The sequence below is a fragment of the Anas platyrhynchos genome, chromosome 8 (assembly GCF_047663525.1).
Source record: "Anas platyrhynchos isolate ZD024472 breed Pekin duck chromosome 8, IASCAAS_PekinDuck_T2T, whole genome shotgun sequence".
NCBI classification, from domain to species: domain Eukaryota; kingdom Metazoa; phylum Chordata; class Aves; order Anseriformes; family Anatidae; genus Anas; species Anas platyrhynchos.
This window is the reverse complement of record NC_092594.1, coordinates 37,394,203-37,413,622: the sequence shown is the minus strand read 5'-3', so window position 1 is coordinate 37,413,622 and position 19,420 is coordinate 37,394,203. Positions and strand designations below refer to the sequence as shown.

Below are 19,420 nucleotides of genomic sequence, written 5' to 3'. Positions count from 1 at the left end.
ATATCAGAGTTAAAGAAGTCCAGACAAAGAAGCGGAAATATTCAATGTCAACTGTCTTGGGACAAAAAGAAATACACAACTGCATTTGCTTGCCCAGCTCATTTTCAAATGAGTTTCCTCAGCGGTGTGTATGTGTAAGGCTCAATTCAGGATACATACTGCAGCTGTGTCTTGGGCTTCCTCTTCCCAGATGTTATCTAGAGGCACGAATGCCATCGGAGGATAACATCCTGAACTGAAACATGCCAACTGATGCCCAAGGCCTTACAGCATTTCAGATGTAGACACGCAACATTCACTGAATTTGGGATTTTCACAATCAATTGCCGCTTTCCAATTAGCAGCTGTGGGACTGCCTTGGGTCACAGGGGAGGGTGGGCTTCTGGAGGGAAACCAGAGCACTTCCAAAAAATTATTGGGGGCCGAGCACCTGAATCCCATTGCTCTGGGATGGGAATTGGACAACTCACTGCCCTTCGTGCCTTTGTGAATTCTTAATATGAATCTGACAGCTCACATCTGTCTCTCCTTTTCTGAGTTAACTCCCAGGTTTAAGGACAGCTGCCTTGGTGATAGCTTTGACGCTGTAATCTGGCAAGGGGAAATGAAGCTTTTCTTTACTCAGGAACCAGTTTTATAGCACAAGTAGGAAGCCCCTAAACTTTATCACAAAAAAAGTGATTTGGGATAGGTAAACAAACGTCCACATCTAGCTATAAACCAAACTACTGAAAACCATCAAGGGATTTTGTTGTCACTTTAGAAGCTGCTCAGCAGTAAAGAGCCACATACAAAAAATCAAGCTATTAAAGAAAGGGTGTATAGAAAGGTATGTGCCCTAAGATTAATGCTGTAGAGTCAAAGAAAAGCTGTTATTTTTGACATTTTGACATAGCATCACTTTAGAATCTGGTTCTTATTAGCCCTTTCTGTGCCTTTTAAAGGTCTATTTAAAAAAAAAAAAATACCAAAAATGTCAGGAAATTTGGAACAGAAACTTACAATAAAACACGTCCCTTGACCCTCTGATCTATCAATCTTTCAAATAAACAAAGATAGCTGGATGAGCCAGGAAAGGGTTATTATATATAGGTACCTTATGTATAATGGTCAGATATTCACTGCACGCTCGGAGGTTATAAAAAAATCCGACGTAAGCGAAGCATTTCGTGCAAGATTTTTACCATGAATGCCGCATGTTACTCGGGGTGGTTTCTTTTTCATGTTTTGTTCTGTGACCTCCAAATTTCACACCCTGTATTATTTATAAATGAGACATTCAAGAAACACAAATTCTCAAATAAAAACGTGCACTCCGTCAGTGGAAAAGCAAACAAAAGGAGCTAATGTACTGTGGCTAAAAAAATTTTCAAACAAAGTAGCAGTAATTTACTGCCGCGCTACTAACGGGACCCCACAAATAGAATCCGAACCCTGTGCCCCATCAGGGGAGCTTGATTTACCGAATATCCCCCAGATAATAAAGGAAAATAAAAAGGTAAATTGTGCATGAATGTGAAGGCTGTAATTCTTCCCCTTTCACCACGCGTATCAAATTCACATCCAGTGATTTCAAAAGAAAATCTGGAAATCTCTAAAGAACCGGGGCCGAAGTCAGGAGGCCTCGATCCACCCGGCTTTGTCCACGGTTGCTTTTGTTGATGTTTCTTAAGATGTAGTTTGCCTAAGAGTCAAATTCTCCCTGGGCCATCAGAAAGATTTTTTCTCTACAGAGACTCACGGCCAGGTCATATCCCTGCCTGGAAAGACGTGCTGAAGTGACAGCCTTAGCCTGGATTTCACAGAATCACAGAATTTCTAGGTTGGAAGAGACCTCAGGATCATCGAGTCCAACCTCTTACCTAACGCTAACAGTCCCCACTAAACCATATCCCTAAGCTCTACATCTGAGCACGGATGGCAATGCTGGCTTCTCCAAGAAGTTAATGACGTGAAGTGCCATGCACAGGGTATTGAGGGATTTGGGGAGCATTTTTTCAGAGCCCTGACACTCGCTGCCCTCTCCTTGGGGGATGTTGGCCCTCTGCACAACACCTGGAGCACTGCAGGACTGCAATGTACTGCTGAGGGCTGTGCCAGGCAGGGGAGCTGTGAGCAGCGGGGAGCTCCGAGTCCAGGCTGGGGATTGCGGATGGCTGGAAATGGAAACTGAATCATCCCAACATTTTATACTTGTTTGCCAAAGCAGATAGGCCATGAAAAGGGAAAGGAAAATAGGCAGGACCTGCAAAAACTCACAATAAGAGGTTTGCTTTGGAAAATGAAGGAAGTGAGAAGCTCGTGGGAGGAGGAGGCACTGGAATTGGGACAGCACTGCTGCATCCCAGCACCTGTGTCCTTAGCTCTGCTCAGCAGTGGCTGGGACCCATCCTAGTGCCCATCCTGGGACCTGCACGATTAAACGAGCTCCTGACGAGACTGCAGGTGGGCATGGGGGGGACCTGACCAGGGGAAGTCTCAGCAGAGGCACCGTTGTCTTACCAGTCCCATGGAGAGTCCCATTCCAGTGAATGTCGGCAGAAGTTTAACCCCACTCACAATTAAAAGAAAATAATACTTCAGTGCTGACTCTTTCTTGGCAGAGACTCCAACAGTATCATTGCCTAAGGATGAAGAGTTCCCAAACAATTCCTCTGCAGCACCAGATGGAAGTAGGCTCTCATTCAAACTCAGGCCTATCTATTTCCTTGTAAATAAACACACGGCTGATGTGAGGAAAAGCCTACCCTTCCACGACCATTTTTGTGAAAGAGAAGCAGCTGAATGAAGGGCTCTTTTCCATTTTAAATAAGGATCGTGGTAAATGTGAAGCTTCCTCAGACAAAGAGCTGGGGCAGGGGCCTGTCCCGCAGCAGAAGGGGAGAGAGGGGTGGCAATGCACGGGCACGGAGAAATGGGAAACCAAAGTGCCTTCAACAACAGGAAGGAAAAAAGAGCAAGAAGTAGGGGACAACAAGGCAGTTGAAGAAAGATGAGAAAGAAACGAATGAACGTGGTGAAGGACAAAGCAACAAAGGGGAGAAATACCACTCAAACACCTAGGGAAGAAAGAGGGGCGGACAATGAAATCCCCAGGTCAGGCACGGCGAAGATGTGCCCCATGGGACATTTCCCAGCCTTGCCAAGCCCTAGGGATTGGGTCCCCGATTGGGCTTTTTCCTTCCTCCAGACCCCCTTTTTTCCCCTTATATATTTTTCCCCTTATAATATTTCCTCTTTTTTCTCCTTATATAATTAAATACCTATTTGATGGCATTTTCATTTCTCTTTTTCCCTCGCGGCAGCCCTTCTGCACGCCATGATTTACCAGTCGGAAAAGAGGAATATATTCATAGCTAAATTTCTCCTATTTTAAAAGTGATTATTTTTTTATTTTTATGCATAGTTTGTTTGTTTTTTTAAGGTTTTGGTGAGAAACCACCTCCTCCCTCCCATCAATCGTTGCTTTCAACAGCTCTTCACGGGTGGCTGCGTCTCTTTTAAATTCATTTCCTGTTAAAAAGAATAAACAGGCAACTGTTTAATGCTGTCGATTTAGCTTATTTAATAGAAATTGAAACCTGAATAGGGCTCAGTTGTAAGATAGTCACTGCAGAACTCTCCGAGGTAGGGAAAGCACCACATGAAGTAATTATTTTAAAATGCAGAATGTTGTTGGAGGAGACGATGGGCTGCTCCTTCTCCTGCAAACCCAGGAGACGTGTTCGAGGAAGAGACGTTCGTTTCCAAAAGGCAGCACACGGAGTTAGAGCCACTTAATGCGGACAGCCATTTAATTGGGAAATTTGGCTGGAAACCGCTTTCATGTGGTGAACTTAATAGGCTTTAAAATAAGTTTTACTGGGACGCCTGCGTGACCTCACGGCTGACTGCAGCAAAGACAAGTGGATGTCGGTCCCTTGAGCTGCTTGCTTGCAAAAAGAAATGGAAACGAAGCGCATGCCTCGTGTTCTCCCCCAAGGTTTCGGCACGTCGGGCTGCACCTAAGGGAGGGTTTCAAAGACCTTCAGCGAGAGCTGGCAGCGCCCACATGAAAGCCCCCGCTGCTTTCCTGGGCAAGACGAGACGTGTGGGTGCCTCGCTTCACTTGTGGGCACGCTGGAAGAACCCTCCCCTCTGACTAAGCTTTTCGGGCACCAAATGCATTTTAATCACATATGTAAATCCGCGTTTAGGTGTGCAAGCTTACAGCAGTCTAAATGCTAATCATGGGCGGGCAAAGGGGCCGGTAATCCCCCAGGAATGCAGGATTCAGCCCAGCCAGTGATAATCGCCACATTCCAGGTGGATTAGAAGTGTGAAACTTCATTTTACCTGTTCCTGACAATAGCACTCAGGAACAGGTGCCATGAAGGCAACATGGAAAAGGGTTTAATTGCTAACAGCGAGGCCAGCAGGATGATTTCTGTGCCCAAGCTGGTGGCAGCCACCCAAAACCTCACCTCTGCTAGTGCCTGAGTCGCTGCTTTCTGACACAGCAGGGACACCCGAACCCTGGCTGATACAAGCAGGCACTTTGCATTTTGATGATCTGAGGATTTGGTGTTGAGCGTACTTTGAAGGCAGCAGACTCGGAAGGAAGCTGGCAATCCACGCTGTCCCTGCTGCCAGCAGGCAGCCTGCTCCGCTTCCAGGCTTGGTCAGTCAAAGCAAGGGTTTGGAGAGTGCCCATGTGGGGCATGTCCTACTGAAAAAGCAGCATTTGAACAGCCAGCTGAGGGCAAGCCTAGCCAAATATATGGGCAAAAAGTCACCTTGGTCAGAAGAAACCAGCCTACACAAAATCTCTCATAAGGAATAATAACAAAGAGGCTACCGAGGGCTATTTTTCAGCTCAGCTCAGACTTAATTTGCTGTAAAATCACATTGTCTTCAATATCACTTTTGTACCTTCCCCTCTGCCTGGGTTTTGGTTGGGAGCACAGAGCTTTCCCTGTGCCAGACAGCAGCCTGACCATGGGCACATCACCTGTCAAACCCTTGGGGCTCACAGGGGAGAATGAAGAATATCTCACTGATGATGGTCTGCAAAAAAATATTGCAGTCACCTCAACAAAGTGTGACTGACTTCTGTGCTGATGGGCTGGGTTCCTAGAGGAAAACCTCCCCTGTAGCTTAATAAAGGTCCTGCTAAGGATAACATCGGGGGCCTGAATTAACCCTGTCCGATTGCCTTACCTTGGCATTTCTTAACGTTGGAGTGTTTGCCTTTGTGGCCTTTACCTGCTCCTTCTAGGCCACTTCTTACCTCCTGAAAACAAAAAAGCTGCCAAACCAGGCAAGAAGCACAGCGGCATCCTACTTAGGGAATGCTGCTCGGGTTCCTCAGCAGCTTTGGGACATTCCCAGTGCCCAGCCCACGCCTGCTGGGGGCACCGTGATGCCATGGGCACTGCAGTGGGACAGGACATCCATCCCTCAAGGACTTCTTAGAGCAATCTGCAGTGAGTTGGAAATCCTGGCCTTACTAACTACATATTTTTCTGCCTTTCCCACTGGAAAGCACAAGACTTTTGGTTTATTCCTCTCCTGTCTGGTACGCAGTTAGAGCAAGCAGCAGAGCTGCAGGAGTCTGCAGGCAAATTCACAAAGGTCTCCACCTGAGTGTGCATCAGCTGCGGTTTTGCAAGGAGTTACAATTCAGCCACATTTTAGCAAGAATAAAACCACCAGCAAACCCACTCCCAGCAATAAATGCTGCCCGGAGAACTGATGTACCACTGCTCTCAGGGAAAGAGTTAACCCTTCCGTAAAGAACTCAGAGCTACAGATTCTTTTCATACTTAGACACAGAAAACATATTTAAGCTTAAACATTAAACTTTACGCACACATGCTCGTACAAAATATTAACAAAATACAGACAAAAACGTTCGGAAAAACCATCTGTGGCAGAACTCCACTATGGGAAATTTCAGTCTAAATAGTTAATGGTTGGCAAAATTATACACAAGTGAAAAGAGATTGTTTGACAAATTGAACAGTTAGTGTGGCTAACAGCATCCTCCACTGTAAAGGATACCTCAGAAGCATTTCAAAGACCAGACTGACTCAGAAGCTGCAGGCCACTGCCTTGGAATAAGGGCTACAGGAAGCTAAGCAATTTGGTTTAAATAGTTGGTGGTGCATAATTTACAAAATGAAGGGGAATGAGAAATATAGCTTTTTTCACAATATATACCCTTCAGAAAGCTCAAAATCACCCATAATTACCACTTGCAAATGCATTTTCCTTTCTATTAATTCAAAGCCTCTAAATTTCACAATAAAACACAATGAGGCAAACTGACTCTGCCTGATGCTTGTTAATTTTGAGATCAGATCCTAAGATCCACCAGCCAAAATGTCAAGCAGTTCATAAACTAACAGAACTCACATCTTGAAATATTTTTACCATGTGGAACATTTTATGGAACAAGAAACGAACACAGCATTCTCCAGAAATCACAGTACCACACGTAATTAAATGTCAAATGATCACAGGGCAAACAAGATTGATCTTAAATGCCCCCTCATCCTTTTGCTTGCTGATGCGGCTGAGTCAAGAAGAATAATTGAGATTTTAAAACCTGGTTTCCCATCTTTCTATATTTTTCTGTCCACTTACCTTTATCTAATTCACTTGAGATGTTCCATGACGACGTAGGCATGAAATCAGCAACCACCGATGAATTTGCTCCTGGAAGAGAAAAAGAGAAGAAAAATGCTGTTGGTATATTGATCTTGTACCGTGAGGAGTGTAAGAAGCATTTACAAAATTGCTGTCGCAGTAGTAAAATTATTTGAGGAACAGCAGTTATTAAAATGCGCTCGATGCTGTGCGTTGGCAGGCTGACACATATGGGTAGCAGAACCAGCAAAGTGGAAAAAGGCACAGGGCCAAGCTGGAGCTTGTTTTGCAGGGCTGTCACTGGGAGGCCTTGTGTTAATCAAGCAACCAATCTCCGAGATGTGTTTGGCCCACCTTAAAATCTCTCCACGGGTTTTATAGAGGTAGAATGACTCTGCAGTGCTGCAGCAAAGAAAAACACCAATGCGCCGACGCTGCTGAACATGTTATCTATTAACATTTACGAGAGATTTTAATCCTGCCAAGCCATGTGCACGAGAAGAGCCACCATTTACGCACTGCAGTTAATGGGGCTACTTGTACGAAAACCCCTCGCATGGCTCACATAAACACAGGCTTGAGAGACTGATCTGAACACGGGGAGCATTTCCTCGTGGCTATGGCACTGTTTTCCCTGGGAATCACTACGTGTATATAGGAGATTGAGTGAGGGACAGGAAGGGTGGGAAGAGGAGGGGGGCACACGCATTACACAAATCTCCAGTTGCACCAGTAGGGGTTTAGGCTGGACACGAGGAAGAATTTCCTTAGGGAGAGGGAGGCCAAGCACTGGAAGGGGCTGCGCAGGGCAGTGGTGGGGTCCCTAACCCTGGAGGTACTTTAGAGATGTGTGGAGTGGCACCACGGGATGGGGTTAGTTTTGGGACTCAGTAAGTGAGGTTGATGGTTTCTGATGGTCTTGGTCCTTTCCAACCTAGACAATGCTGTGATTCTGTGCCATGGGAACACCGTGCGCTTCCAAATTTCCTGCGTGCCCCAGCCCTGGGAACAGGGCTTGGACTAGAAGAGGAGGAGAGTGGTGCTGCGGCGACAAGCACCGGAGAGGACAGCACATCTGAAATGAAAATCAGAATTTGCCCCATGTGCCAGTGTCTGATCTGAGTCAGACACAAAGACTCGCTACAAAGGAACCTCGTGGCCTGATTCTGCACCCTGGCTGGACCTCCAATGCCCACAAACACAGAGCTGAGATGCTGAGCATCACCACGAACCCAGACAAGAACTAAATATCACAAAGTGCAGTGTTCTTCTTTTGACACTGTCCCTTCAGCTTGTTCCTTTAACTCCAAAGCAATCCCAGCACAAGGATACCCGAGGATCTTCTGCTTTTATGTGATCGGTGAGCAACTTCTCTATTTCATTAAGAAATCACGAGCAAATTGTAAACATGATGTCACACAAACGCACGAAGCAGTTAAGTTCAGATTTAGCCACTGCACTTTTTATAAATATCGTCTTTCTTAAAAGCCCACCTGGTAGCACTGCTTATTTAAGACTCTGTCAAGTATTTCCAATGTAAACACAGAATGTGCAGGCATTATAACTCACCTCCCAACACAGCCCCCGGCCTGTGCAGATACGCGGGGCCGAAACCCACTGATGGGGACAGATCCTGAGCCCCGTGCGAAGGCACTGCTCTGAAGTCAGCAGCAACACCCGTTTATACAAGGTGAGGCTTTGTCTCACCGTGTCCATCCCCCTAAACCGTTTACTCTTTAACATACTTAAGCTTTTGTGAAATTATTTTTTTTCCAAGTATTTGCCATCTTTTCCAGTGCTGTGCCCTCAGTGCGAGGAGCAAGGCTCCTGCTTTCTTGCTCTGGCTTCAGATGTCACCACGAACCCGTGCACGCCCCGTGGGGCTTTTTCCAACACCTCCATCACAAATTCACCCCCCACCCTTTACTCCTTTTAGGACAGCTATCCCCAGACGCAAGTTCAGCTTCTTAACTAACCCAAACGCTGGGGACTGCCTGGCTGAGCAACCTGCAAGGCTTGAGGCAAGCAGCGAGGCTCCGGAGCTTCGTGGTGACCCGCACAGGATGACGCAGTGGCCGACAGTGCCAGGATTTGCTGGAGACTAGAGCTGAGATGTCGAGGAGGTGAAAAATAAGCAGTGGGCCAGCCCCGAGGGCCAAATGCTGACCAGGACGTGGTCGGTGCCAGAGGCTGGGATGCTTTGTCTCCTCTGCCTCACCTTTCCGTGCCTCCTACCTGAGAAATGGGGCAGCTCCTGCAGGCTTAGGACCAACCCCCTCTGAGAGAGGTGCCACCACCTTCCATACACCTCTTGTTGAGACCAGCTCCATCTCAAACGTCCATAGTGCACAGCTCCAACCCACGATCAGCAGATGAAGCCCCTCACGCTTCTCATTCATTCAAGTTTTGCACCTGACAATGCATTTTCTGTGGGTAACGTTACTTTTGTTCACCTGGAAACACCCCAGTGTTAAGAGCCCCCTTTATGTTGCAGACAGCTAACACACATTAACCAAAATAAAGGAATAAGTACTAAAAATACCATGACGAAACACAGTATTTTGCTGTTTACAACTCCAGAGTGTTCACATTATTTTTTTCTTCAATTAATTCTCTGGTTTCGAACCATTACTTGATCGAAAGGAGCACGCTGAGCAGCCACACAGCGTGGGGATGTCCCGTTCATTCCCAGTGAATGCAGAAAGCAAAAGTAACCGAGCAATCAAGTCAAGCATTAATTTAATGTCAGCCTGCGATGACTTAGGACTGCTGTGTGTGCAAGTGAGGGCAGCGATACCTCTCCTTGGAGAAACCCAGTCCCAGCCCCCAGCCAGGTGAGAAGCGCGCCCAGGGGAGGTGAGTCACGGCCGGGAGGAGGATCAAAGACCCGGGCTGGTTCCTCCCCTGGGACCAAAGCCACCTTGCTCTGCCTCCAGGAGCAAAATGCATTTAAAAAGTACAGACTGGGAATGAGTAAGAGTTTTTTTTTTTCTTTGGGTTTGTGAAATCCAGGTTTCTGCGCCCTCAAATGTACAGAAAAACGGCCAACCAACTCCGAAAGTGCCTCTTGTGCTTGGAAAGCTCTTAAATACTCAAAAAGGGTCTGGATTGCATCTCGTAACGTCGTGTCTCCTTAACCTGAACCATAGTTCAGGTTAACCCAGAGTCACCAACAAGATCCTTTGATTCCAGCTCTGTTCTACACCAAACGGGGGTATTGCAGAGGAGGAAAGGCTGAGGCACCTGTGCGGCAGCCGCAGGAGCCGCCGTGAGCTAAGGAGCAGGAGGCAGTGCAAGGAAGACAGGCATGAGCACACCCCCTTATTTTTTTCAGACTTTACAACCCTTAATGGCCCACCAAATCACTGTTGAGCCTGCAACATTTTCCCGGAGACTCACGCACCCTGATTACCAAGTCCTGGATGGAAAGCAGCGCTGAGATCTGGGTCTCCGGGTGCATCCCCCGGCACAGCAGATGAGCAGTGATCTATGGGCTGTGACTGGGGCCAAATTCAGTCCAAACTGCATCCTCAGGGCCAGCAGAAGTTGGCTTCCCCTCACGTGCATTGCAATGATCATGCTGGTTTATACAAACGACCCTCAAAGCAGGTCTGCTCAGCTTGTGAGCCACCAGCGGCTGCGTGGGAAGCACAGAGCGCACCCAGCACCCAACACCGAGCTCTCCAGGACACATCCAGCCCTCTCATCATGCCCCCAACCTTCAAAACATCCCGCAGGCAACGGCTCCCCTCATCCTGTGAACCCCACGCAGGGGATGTACTGACAGCCTTGCCCATTTGGTGTCACCATCCAAAAAAAAAAAAAACCACCAAAAAAGAAAACCCCATATGCTTAGTACTGCAATTGGATATCAAATGAGGAGTTTAAGAATTAATCAAATTAATCCTGATTTGTTAAAAACGCCCCCTTGCACGCTGGTTTAACTATATGAACAGCCAGATTTGGTTTGAAAAAAAGGGAATCTGAGAAATGTGATCAGCATCAGAGGCCCATTACCCCGGTAAGATTTTATTTATAGATGAAATCATCCCAGATGAATGAAGAATCTTATCCTTAACGCACAAAAGATAAGTATCTGTTCAAACCCCTATCACGATTAAGAAATGCTGGTCTCAAGTTAATGAGAAATCACAACACTCAATTAAAACCTCTGTGAAAAGCCAAGCCGAGTGTATTCAGATACCCTCCCCACCGAGAAATAGGCTAACATCTGACTTTATTACCATATTGCATAAGCGTGGAGCGAATTTCACACAAGTCAGTCCTTTTAAAGCCTTTGTGATTAAATAAACTTCAATAAGGTTTACAGAAAGCTGCCCGTGAAGAAAAACTACAGAGCCAGTTCTTATCACAGGCGCACACCACTGCCTCATTTTCTCACCAGCAGCAGCCATCACTCAGGGCCTCGTGTTTGTGCTGTCACGACTACAGACCCATCAAAGGACGGGGCAGCCTCGTCCGCTGCCCACAGAACCACAAAGGAGAAGATCCAGGCCCCGTGCCCAGGCTAATTAATATCTCCGAGCTCTGCATCTGCTGCACAAAGTAAAGAGAATATAAGTCAAACCAGGAAGAAGGCAGATCGCTAGGACGACACCGAGCCCCGAGATGATTGAAGATTTTCATGGGAAATAAATCTGCCGTACAGAAACAAAGCAGAGAGCAAAATAAGTCTACGAACGTGGATATTCTGCTTGCCAGAGGGCTGTACGAGGCTGCATGGCTGCTGAACGTATGACTTTGCATGGCCAGTGTGGTGCCTGGGACAGGATTTCTTCTTGGTGGCACAGAGGAAAACCCCAGGTCTTGCAGGACCCCAACTTTTCCAGGTGGAAGATAAGTCCAGTTGGAACGCACACAAATAATTCAAAGCATCTTCTAATAGGGCATCCTCTGTCACACTTTGTATCGTACCCGTGGGTCCTTCTATGCCCTCATTACATGCCCTACAAAATTATGGAGTTCACAATTTTGTCTGACACAAGCAGGAACACGACTGCGATATCTGCAATTCTGACCTCGATGCAGGACACCCGGAATAGCAAAAAGAGCAAAAAGGACTTTAAAGTAACCAAGCAGTTCGAAGTCTGAGTAATGAAATAAACCGTGCAAAATTAATGTTTAAACTGAATAAAAACCAAAGTTTTCCATTTGCAAATCTCTTTCTGAAGCTGCATGGAAAGCCTGCGCTGAGTGAGATTTGTTCTCCTATGCAGGAATTTGCCTAAGGAAGTGATAAAACCCAAATTACACGAGACACTAAAAACAAGATTGGGCAAGACATTCCTCCACGTACGGAGGGGGGGCCGTCCCACGCCGTCAGGAGGGTCAGGACAGGACAACCTAACAGCAGGTTTGGGCACCACTGTTTTGGCCAAATCACTGGTAAAATCACTGTTTATAGCAGCTGTTTTAGAAGAAACCCCTTAAAAACCTGAATGAAAATCTTCCAAATGTAGTCGTCTTTAGCTGTATTGTTTGGATATAATATTGGAGAAACAGAAATCATAGATAAAATTATACAGAATTAGAGTAAGCCCTAATTACTCTAAGTGTTCAGGATTTTTGCTTTTCTGCACATTCCACATCTACACTTCATCTTTCTCTTTGTCTGGTTCCTACCTGACTGATCTCTTCCAAGATCTTCCCACAAATACGCCCCGTGGCTGTTTTCCTTAGCCGTATCTCCATCATCTTTTTCCTTCAGCGTTCGCTGTTTCACTGATCCTTTGTGAGCTCCCCACACGTTCTCATCTGATCTCCCAAGATAGGAGGTTTTGCAATCAGCCAGTTACCATCCCATCCACAGCCCACCCTGGAGGTGCTGAAGGAAATCTAGACATACCTTCTGCAGGCTGTAATGGATACAGCCTATTATTCACTAATTTTCTTGTCTGTTTAATTGGCACCATCCTGGATTTCCATAATACATCCCTCAAATGTCGCTTACATCTCCAATGCATGAAAGGATTTTATTTCCATGACATCAGTACCTCTGCGTGTCAGGAGACGCGTCCGCGTTACCCAGTCCTCGTGTTTCAAACGGGGGCAGGAATCACACAAAGGCAGCACTCAGCTGAATGAGGCCAAACTGGGCGAAGATGGGACATTATTGAGAGCATTTCTGCTCCTCAGGTAAGGCAGGTGTCTCGAGGAGAATATACTGCCTTTATTGGCATGCAGTGATGTAAGTTGGTGGCAAACCTTCCATTGATTAGTTATGGATACAGTGATTTCTGCACGTGATGATGTGTAAAAATAGGATACAGCAAACACTTCGTGGTAAAAACACATTCCTGCTGAAAGACTCAGCCCCGCAGGATCAGGTGAAGCTGTCAGCCTCTGTACTGTCACTTGAAATGTTCTGAAGGAGAGCAGCAGGTACGTTAGATGCAATAAAAGCTGCTGGAGAACAGACCTTAACTCAAGCTCTATGCACTGAGATGAAATGTTGCACAACGGCATTTCTCCTTCCAATGCTTACCTTTAAGTCCTCAGCTTTCCTCTGCCTGGTTACCCCGTGGCTGAAACAGCAAATGCAGGGCTCGTTGTGCCAGCACCTTGCACAGGCAGATGCTCACAGCAGTCATTGCTCTGCTAGAAACCACGTTTCCCACTGGCAAAGGCTTGCTCTCGCTCCGCAGGCTGCTCCACGCAGATAGGGGCCGAGATGATACTGCAGGATGCTAACAGCTTTCAAATGTTAATTGTGTTCTCACTCTGGCAGGGTAAAACTTCCAAGCAGAGCTGTCTGTTCTTTATCTGCAGTATATCATTATTGATAGCCCGGGGCAGATTAATGATTGGCATCAGATAGGGAAATCTTCAACACCGATGAGCAACTCGAGCTTTGTGCATTTCACACATCCAATGCGTTAATTTTCAGCTTCCAGAGCGAGAAGTGCAACAGGATGGTTTAATTTAGTGCAGGACTGGAAATTGTTAGGGACATCATTTATACCACAGCCCCTGCCACCCCGTCCCTGCTACCGGGGCTTCCATTAGCACATAGGAAACAATCTCACGACCTGGGAGGCTCTGTGCTCCTGAGGGGTCGTTATAAGTGGAAGGACCGACCTGTTTGGGATCAGAGGTGGGAAGCCAAGAGCCCTGCATGCACCTGAAAGCTCTGCCCTACGTCCTCCTGTGGAGCTGCTCTCTTTGATGAGGATACCCCACGAGATATCACAGTGGACAGCCGTGGGGGTTTCCCGTACCTAAGAGGCTGCCAGTAACACCCAACCCAAGAGGTCTACTGGGAAGGACAGCAATAGGCAATACCATCAAAAAATTATACAGTTGCTACGTAGGCAATACCTGAAAACTCCTAAAGCACCTTGAAACACGCTGGCAGCTTCCTAATGACCTACACAAGTCCGGGCCGACTGCCGTATTTTTAGTAAGCTGCTCTTTGGCTGAGGTCGTATCAGTTTAAAACTGTTTTCTTCCCCGGGATCAGAGCTGTCTCTTGGAAGAAGAGGTTTTTAAGAAGCCCTTTTTATATGCTAATACTTTAATCCGAAATTTCTAATTACCGAACTACAACTCCTTTTCACTGCGGCTATTAATTACAGATTATCATTAACGTTGGATGGATTTAGAAGTCACTGTGGAATCTGGGTGCACTTTACATCGCCTAAATTGGGTCGTTAACAGTTCCACTTAAGAAGAGCAAAACACTGCACCCTGGAGCAAGCCGCAGCTTTTAAAGACGGGGGGGGGGGAACGGAGAAAAGAAATGGGCAGCTGGCTGAGCGCCAGCCCTGCAGAGCTCACAGTCGGGTCTTTGTGCTTAGGACCGGCAGGAACGTGGCCACGCTCGCACCCCAAGGCACATCGCCTGGCCCCGATGTTTCGGCAGGCACAGAAAATGCTCAGCTCCAGCTCCTGGTGACCAGGCAGGGTCGTGATCTGTGACAACTCCCAGACCTCTCCTGCCAAGGAATTGGGGGCAAACCCGGGGAACCCCCTGAGAGGGTTCCTGTCCATGCCCTGAGCCGTCTTCTGAGCACCTCGCACTGCTGGAAGGAGAGAAGAGGAGGTGGGAACCCCACAAAGGGAACGGGATGACTGCAATGGAGAAAAGGCAGAAACCCAGCAGCAGCAGCAGCAGGACATCACTGGGTGGTGAGATGGGGAATGGGGCCATGAGAAGAAGCAGAGGAGTCACAAAGAAACATCAAGATATCAAGAGGGCAGGGAGATGGAGGAACACATCCCGGGGCACTGTTAGGGTGAACATTTTAACACCTGGGGTGGTGAGGAGCCCAGGGAGGAAGGGCAGTGCTCTGTTAGGCACTTTCTGGGGTAACACCGTGGCAGCAACATGTGGGGACAGGGGCTGGGAGCTCTCCTAACAAGTCCCTCAAAGGTCCTGAGCCTGGAAGGTGCCCCCAAGGCACGAAGGGGCTCTCGCAGCGCAGCTCCGAGTGCTGCCATCACCCGGCCCATGCCTGCTGCAGATGCTTGGCTCACGGCAGGCATCAGCGCCCCGTGCCAGCATTTTGGGGAGCTGCCCCTCCACCGACACAACAGCCACACGGCTTCCCGTGGATTTATCTCCAAAAGCAGCACAACCGAGCAGCACCCACGAGCGCACGGCTGGGACAGAGGTGCCTGGGGACGAAGCACGAAGTGCCCAGCCAGGGCTTTGCCTTGCACCTGCTCGCCTGTCCCTGGTTTCCATCAGTGCCACTGCACTAAATCCACCCCTGAAAGCTTTAAGGAAGGCAAAGCCAGCCAAGCACAGGGAGGGCAAACAAGAAATCATTTACATCCACCATAAATCGCAGCACACCGTAACTCCTTGCGCCTCGGCACTTGAGGGCCAGGAGTGATTGAAATGTGGATAAGGCTACCGCCAATCTACAATTAAACGCTTATAGCTCGTGAAGAAAATTACAGGAGAAGTCTGCCCTGTGCAAATTCATTATTATTTTTCGAGCTCGATAATTATTTTTGTTGCAGTGAGGAAAAACGGACCCATGTCAGCTCATGAATTAATGAACGGTCCCGAAACAATTACTTCTTAAATACACAGAAGTCTCCCTAGTGTAAACACGCTCCGTTTTATACCATATCCTCTTGGTACAAGGCACACATTGCAGCATGACTTATTGGCTGCGTATGATGAAACAGTAAATGTTGCACGTTTGACGGCTTCAGCCTCATGGCTAGGATTTTACATCGGTTGATGTTGATTAATGTACAAACTGCCAAATTTATAAAGAGGCTGAAACACAAGGATACACTGTGAAACATATGCTAATAGAGCACAATTTATATAAAAAGGGGGGAATGTAAATATTTAACCGATGCCAGAGCTGGTTGCTTTGGCCAAGTCAGGACTGAGCTACATTGATTGTTCGAGAGGAACTTGCACCCTGCGCAAAACCCACACAAGCCTGATCTCAGGCAGCCTCACAGCCTCCATGTTTTAGCAGGTAGACTTAAAACCTCATTTCTTCTGCTAAAAGGCTGAATTTTTAATTTTTCCTTGAAGTCAAGCAGACAACACTTGTGAGTAAGAGCTGGCGAGCGCGTGTGAGCAGCACTGGGCTCGGCGAGAGGCGCGCTGGAGGCAGGGTGCTGCTGCTGTTCCTGCCAGCTCCTGCCCATGCAGGCAAAACAAGCACAGAGAGCACAGCCACTGAGGTCCCCCGGCCAGCTTGCCTTTACCTGCAGCCTCAAGGCAAGGTCTCTCTGGGGTGAGCACTGAAATCCCTTTGGATGGCTCCGTGCACAACGCTGACACGACACGGGGCCGCCTGAGGGGCCGCTCTCCTGGTCCCATCCTCGTGAGACCCCAGACTGGGGCTGTCCACAGCTAGCTAACAGAAGCAATTATACACGTAATTAGTCTGCACAAAAGGTTTCCATTATTATTGTGGAGTTGGTTTTTTTTAACTCTTCATTGCTGGAATGGGTTAATGTACTAAGGAGCCGTAGCTGCAACTGATTTGCTACGGAAAAGGTTCAGCACCATCTCCTGAATTCAGATCTCTCTGATATCAAGAAAACTGAAATCCAAACTTAACAGTAGGCCCAAATTTATTGCCATTGATATTTGATTTTCAAATGCTTTCATTAGTGATTTAAGTGTGCCCTTGTGCTGGATTCCCCCTGATTTCAACAGCTGCAGAAGGAGGCCAGCTTCGGAGGGCTCCCGTCACAGCCTCGGGGTCCTGCAGCCCTGCAAGCCTCGTGCTGGCACCTCAACAACAACCCCAAACCCCGCAGCGTGGCCAAGTCAGCCTCCTGAACTCTGAAATCATGCAGCACTTTCTCAAGCACAGTCAGGATGGAAGAAATCGTTGCTGCAAAAGCACCGCTTCTGAACAGCACGACTACGACTTCGCAAGCCTTTGCCTTAATTGCACCCAGAAGTACAACTATCTGCAGTGTTCACGACCCCGTAATGTCTGTGCCACACACACAAAAAAACAGTCTCTAAAAGTTAACAGCCTGCACAATAGGAAATAAACAGGAGCAGGGCAGAGTTGGCTTGTTCGAGCTTAACTGCTTTTGCAGCCGCGGAAGCCTCGTGGAAGGATAAACCAACTGATGATTTTTTTATTAGCTCGACAAACAAAAAGCCAGGCTTTCCATGTAATGCTACTGCAGATCTACTGGGGTTAGGTTTCAAAGTCGTGGCAACTGCCATCCTTTAGGAACCTCGTTAGCTTGGAAATGGATCCAGGATTTCTCTGTCAGGCAGGGCAGGCCGAGCAGGCCGAACAGGCCGAGCACGGTGCATCCAGATCCAGCACTCAGCTTTTGCACTGCTCTTCCTAATTTCTTGCTCTTTGGGCCAAAGGACTGCGGTGATATCAAGCTCAGCAGGTGACGAGGGCGAGTGTCTGCTGAAGTAAGCCCAAGTCTCACAGAATTTGCTGAGTTCAGATGAGCTCATACATATTACAGGGCTAAATGTGACCAGCAGGTTAATGAACATCAGTCACTCGAACTATTTTGTGCGACCTATTTGCAAATAATGGAGAACCCAATTCTCCATGAAGGCTCCAAAGCAAACACAACACTGGGAAAACGAAACAAAAGACTGTCCTCTGGCCTTCTTGTTAGTTTTGTACCTACTATTTACAAACTGCTCTTCCAATTTCTCTCCACTCATCTGTAATTAGTTCCCAAACGACTCTTTATGGTCAAGCCAAACTATTCTTCTGTTTAATTTTTGGGGTTTCTTTAAATCCACGCACAGGTCCCGTCCTCCCTCTGCCAGGAGTTGCATCTCCTGCTTTGTCCCACTTCTCAGCTCTGACAGATGCAGAGCACTGGTTGCACAAGGTCCAAATGCTCCCCCAGTGATACCAGCAAGATGCTGGAAATGCCTGGGTTTGATTCTGGCAGATCATCTCCTAATTTTCATGATCCTGGTCAAGTACCGCAATCAACCATGTGTTTAGTTTAAATTCAAATGCTGAAGTAATCAAACTGCTTACCCTCTGGCTGTACAAGACCAAAAACTTTCCATTAGTTAATACATGGATGTTCAAGGAATATTTGAACCTAATCCAGACTGTACTGAGCTACCTGCAAAACCCAGCCGAAGCTGATGATTTTGGAAGCCGTTTCAGGTCTGTGCATGCCTTTAGTCCTCCTGAAACACAGCACTGCTAAATTGTGTATTTTCTTACCCAGCTTCCCACATTAATTGACTTTGACAGCGGGTTTGTGAGCTGCTGTTAGTCATGCTGTTTACAGAGTGCCAGGGATAACAGATTATAGCATTACAATAATGTTTCAAAAATTTAGCCATTAAAAACTCAGAAGGAAGTAAGAGAAGGGGTTTTCACTTAGGTGAACTGATTTGATAACGACATTATATTTGGTTGCAGGAAGCCCCACCAGCAGACGGAGCAACCCTGTGGGCAATGCACAGGGTGAAAGGGCTGAACTTCTCTCCCCTATTGTGTGATCTCCCAGTGCCAGGACTCCTCTGCGATATTACAACTCAAAGTGGAGGGACCATGAACTTCAGGTGACTTGTAAGCATGTGCATGGAGCAAATCTCCCTATTCTCATATGAATCCATATTGAAAATGTCCTTAATTTAAGACAGGGCAGGACAAAAATCAATGAGAGCTCCACTAGCAGGCATATTCACAAAAAGATGAACAACACCTGAATAGACTAGGAGAACTGGACTCAACACAGAGACATATTTTGGGCAAAGAGATGAAATTAGTGCTGCTGCGTTGAGGGCTCCTGAGGTGGTACCACTGTGACAGTGCTGGGAAACATCCTATGGCATGGGGTGCAACTAGACAATCCCTTCCAACCCAATCCATTCTATGATCCTACAATGCTGTGATCCTTCAGTGCAAACATACACAAACCATAAATATCAATCCTGTGAAAGTGTCTTTTTGACCACATTTCTCAGCAAATTGTGTCTCGTTTGAAATGCCTGGGCTTGGTATGCCGAAGGCGGGACCTCTCCGAAGATGTGGTTCTCTCCAAACCACAGAGCAAATCATGCCCTGTGATTTTGGTTTCCTTGCATTACTGGCTTAAAGCTCTGAAACCATTTAATGCATACAGGCACACATCCATACACGCACACAAACACATGCATGTGCACACAACTGAGCAGATACAGGTTTGGGATTCAGACACACAATCCCACACGCGCAGCGTCACATCACAGGCATGAATATCTCACCGAATTTCACAGCAGAAACCACAGCACAATGTTCAATGAGAAGCATCTCTTGTGGAGATCGCTGTAACTTTGCTCTTGGCTTTCTGA

General features: G+C 47.1%; 1 protein-coding gene across 9 annotated transcripts in view; it reads right to left on the bottom strand.

Annotated features, from left to right (window-relative positions):
* The window catches only part of ROR1 (receptor tyrosine kinase like orphan receptor 1), a 150,999-nt gene that overhangs the window by 44,055 nt on the left and 87,524 nt on the right, over positions 1 to 19,420 (bottom strand). For all 9 annotated transcript variants that reach the window (XM_027462710.3, XM_027462707.3, XM_021274713.4 and 6 more), the window contains one exon: positions 6,628 to 6,699. In XM_027462710.3, the coding sequence (XP_027318511.3) occupies positions 6,628 to 6,670 (43 nt within the window). In that variant the 5' untranslated portion in view covers positions 6,671 to 6,699. The remainder of the gene's footprint in view (positions 1 to 6,627; positions 6,700 to 19,420) is intronic.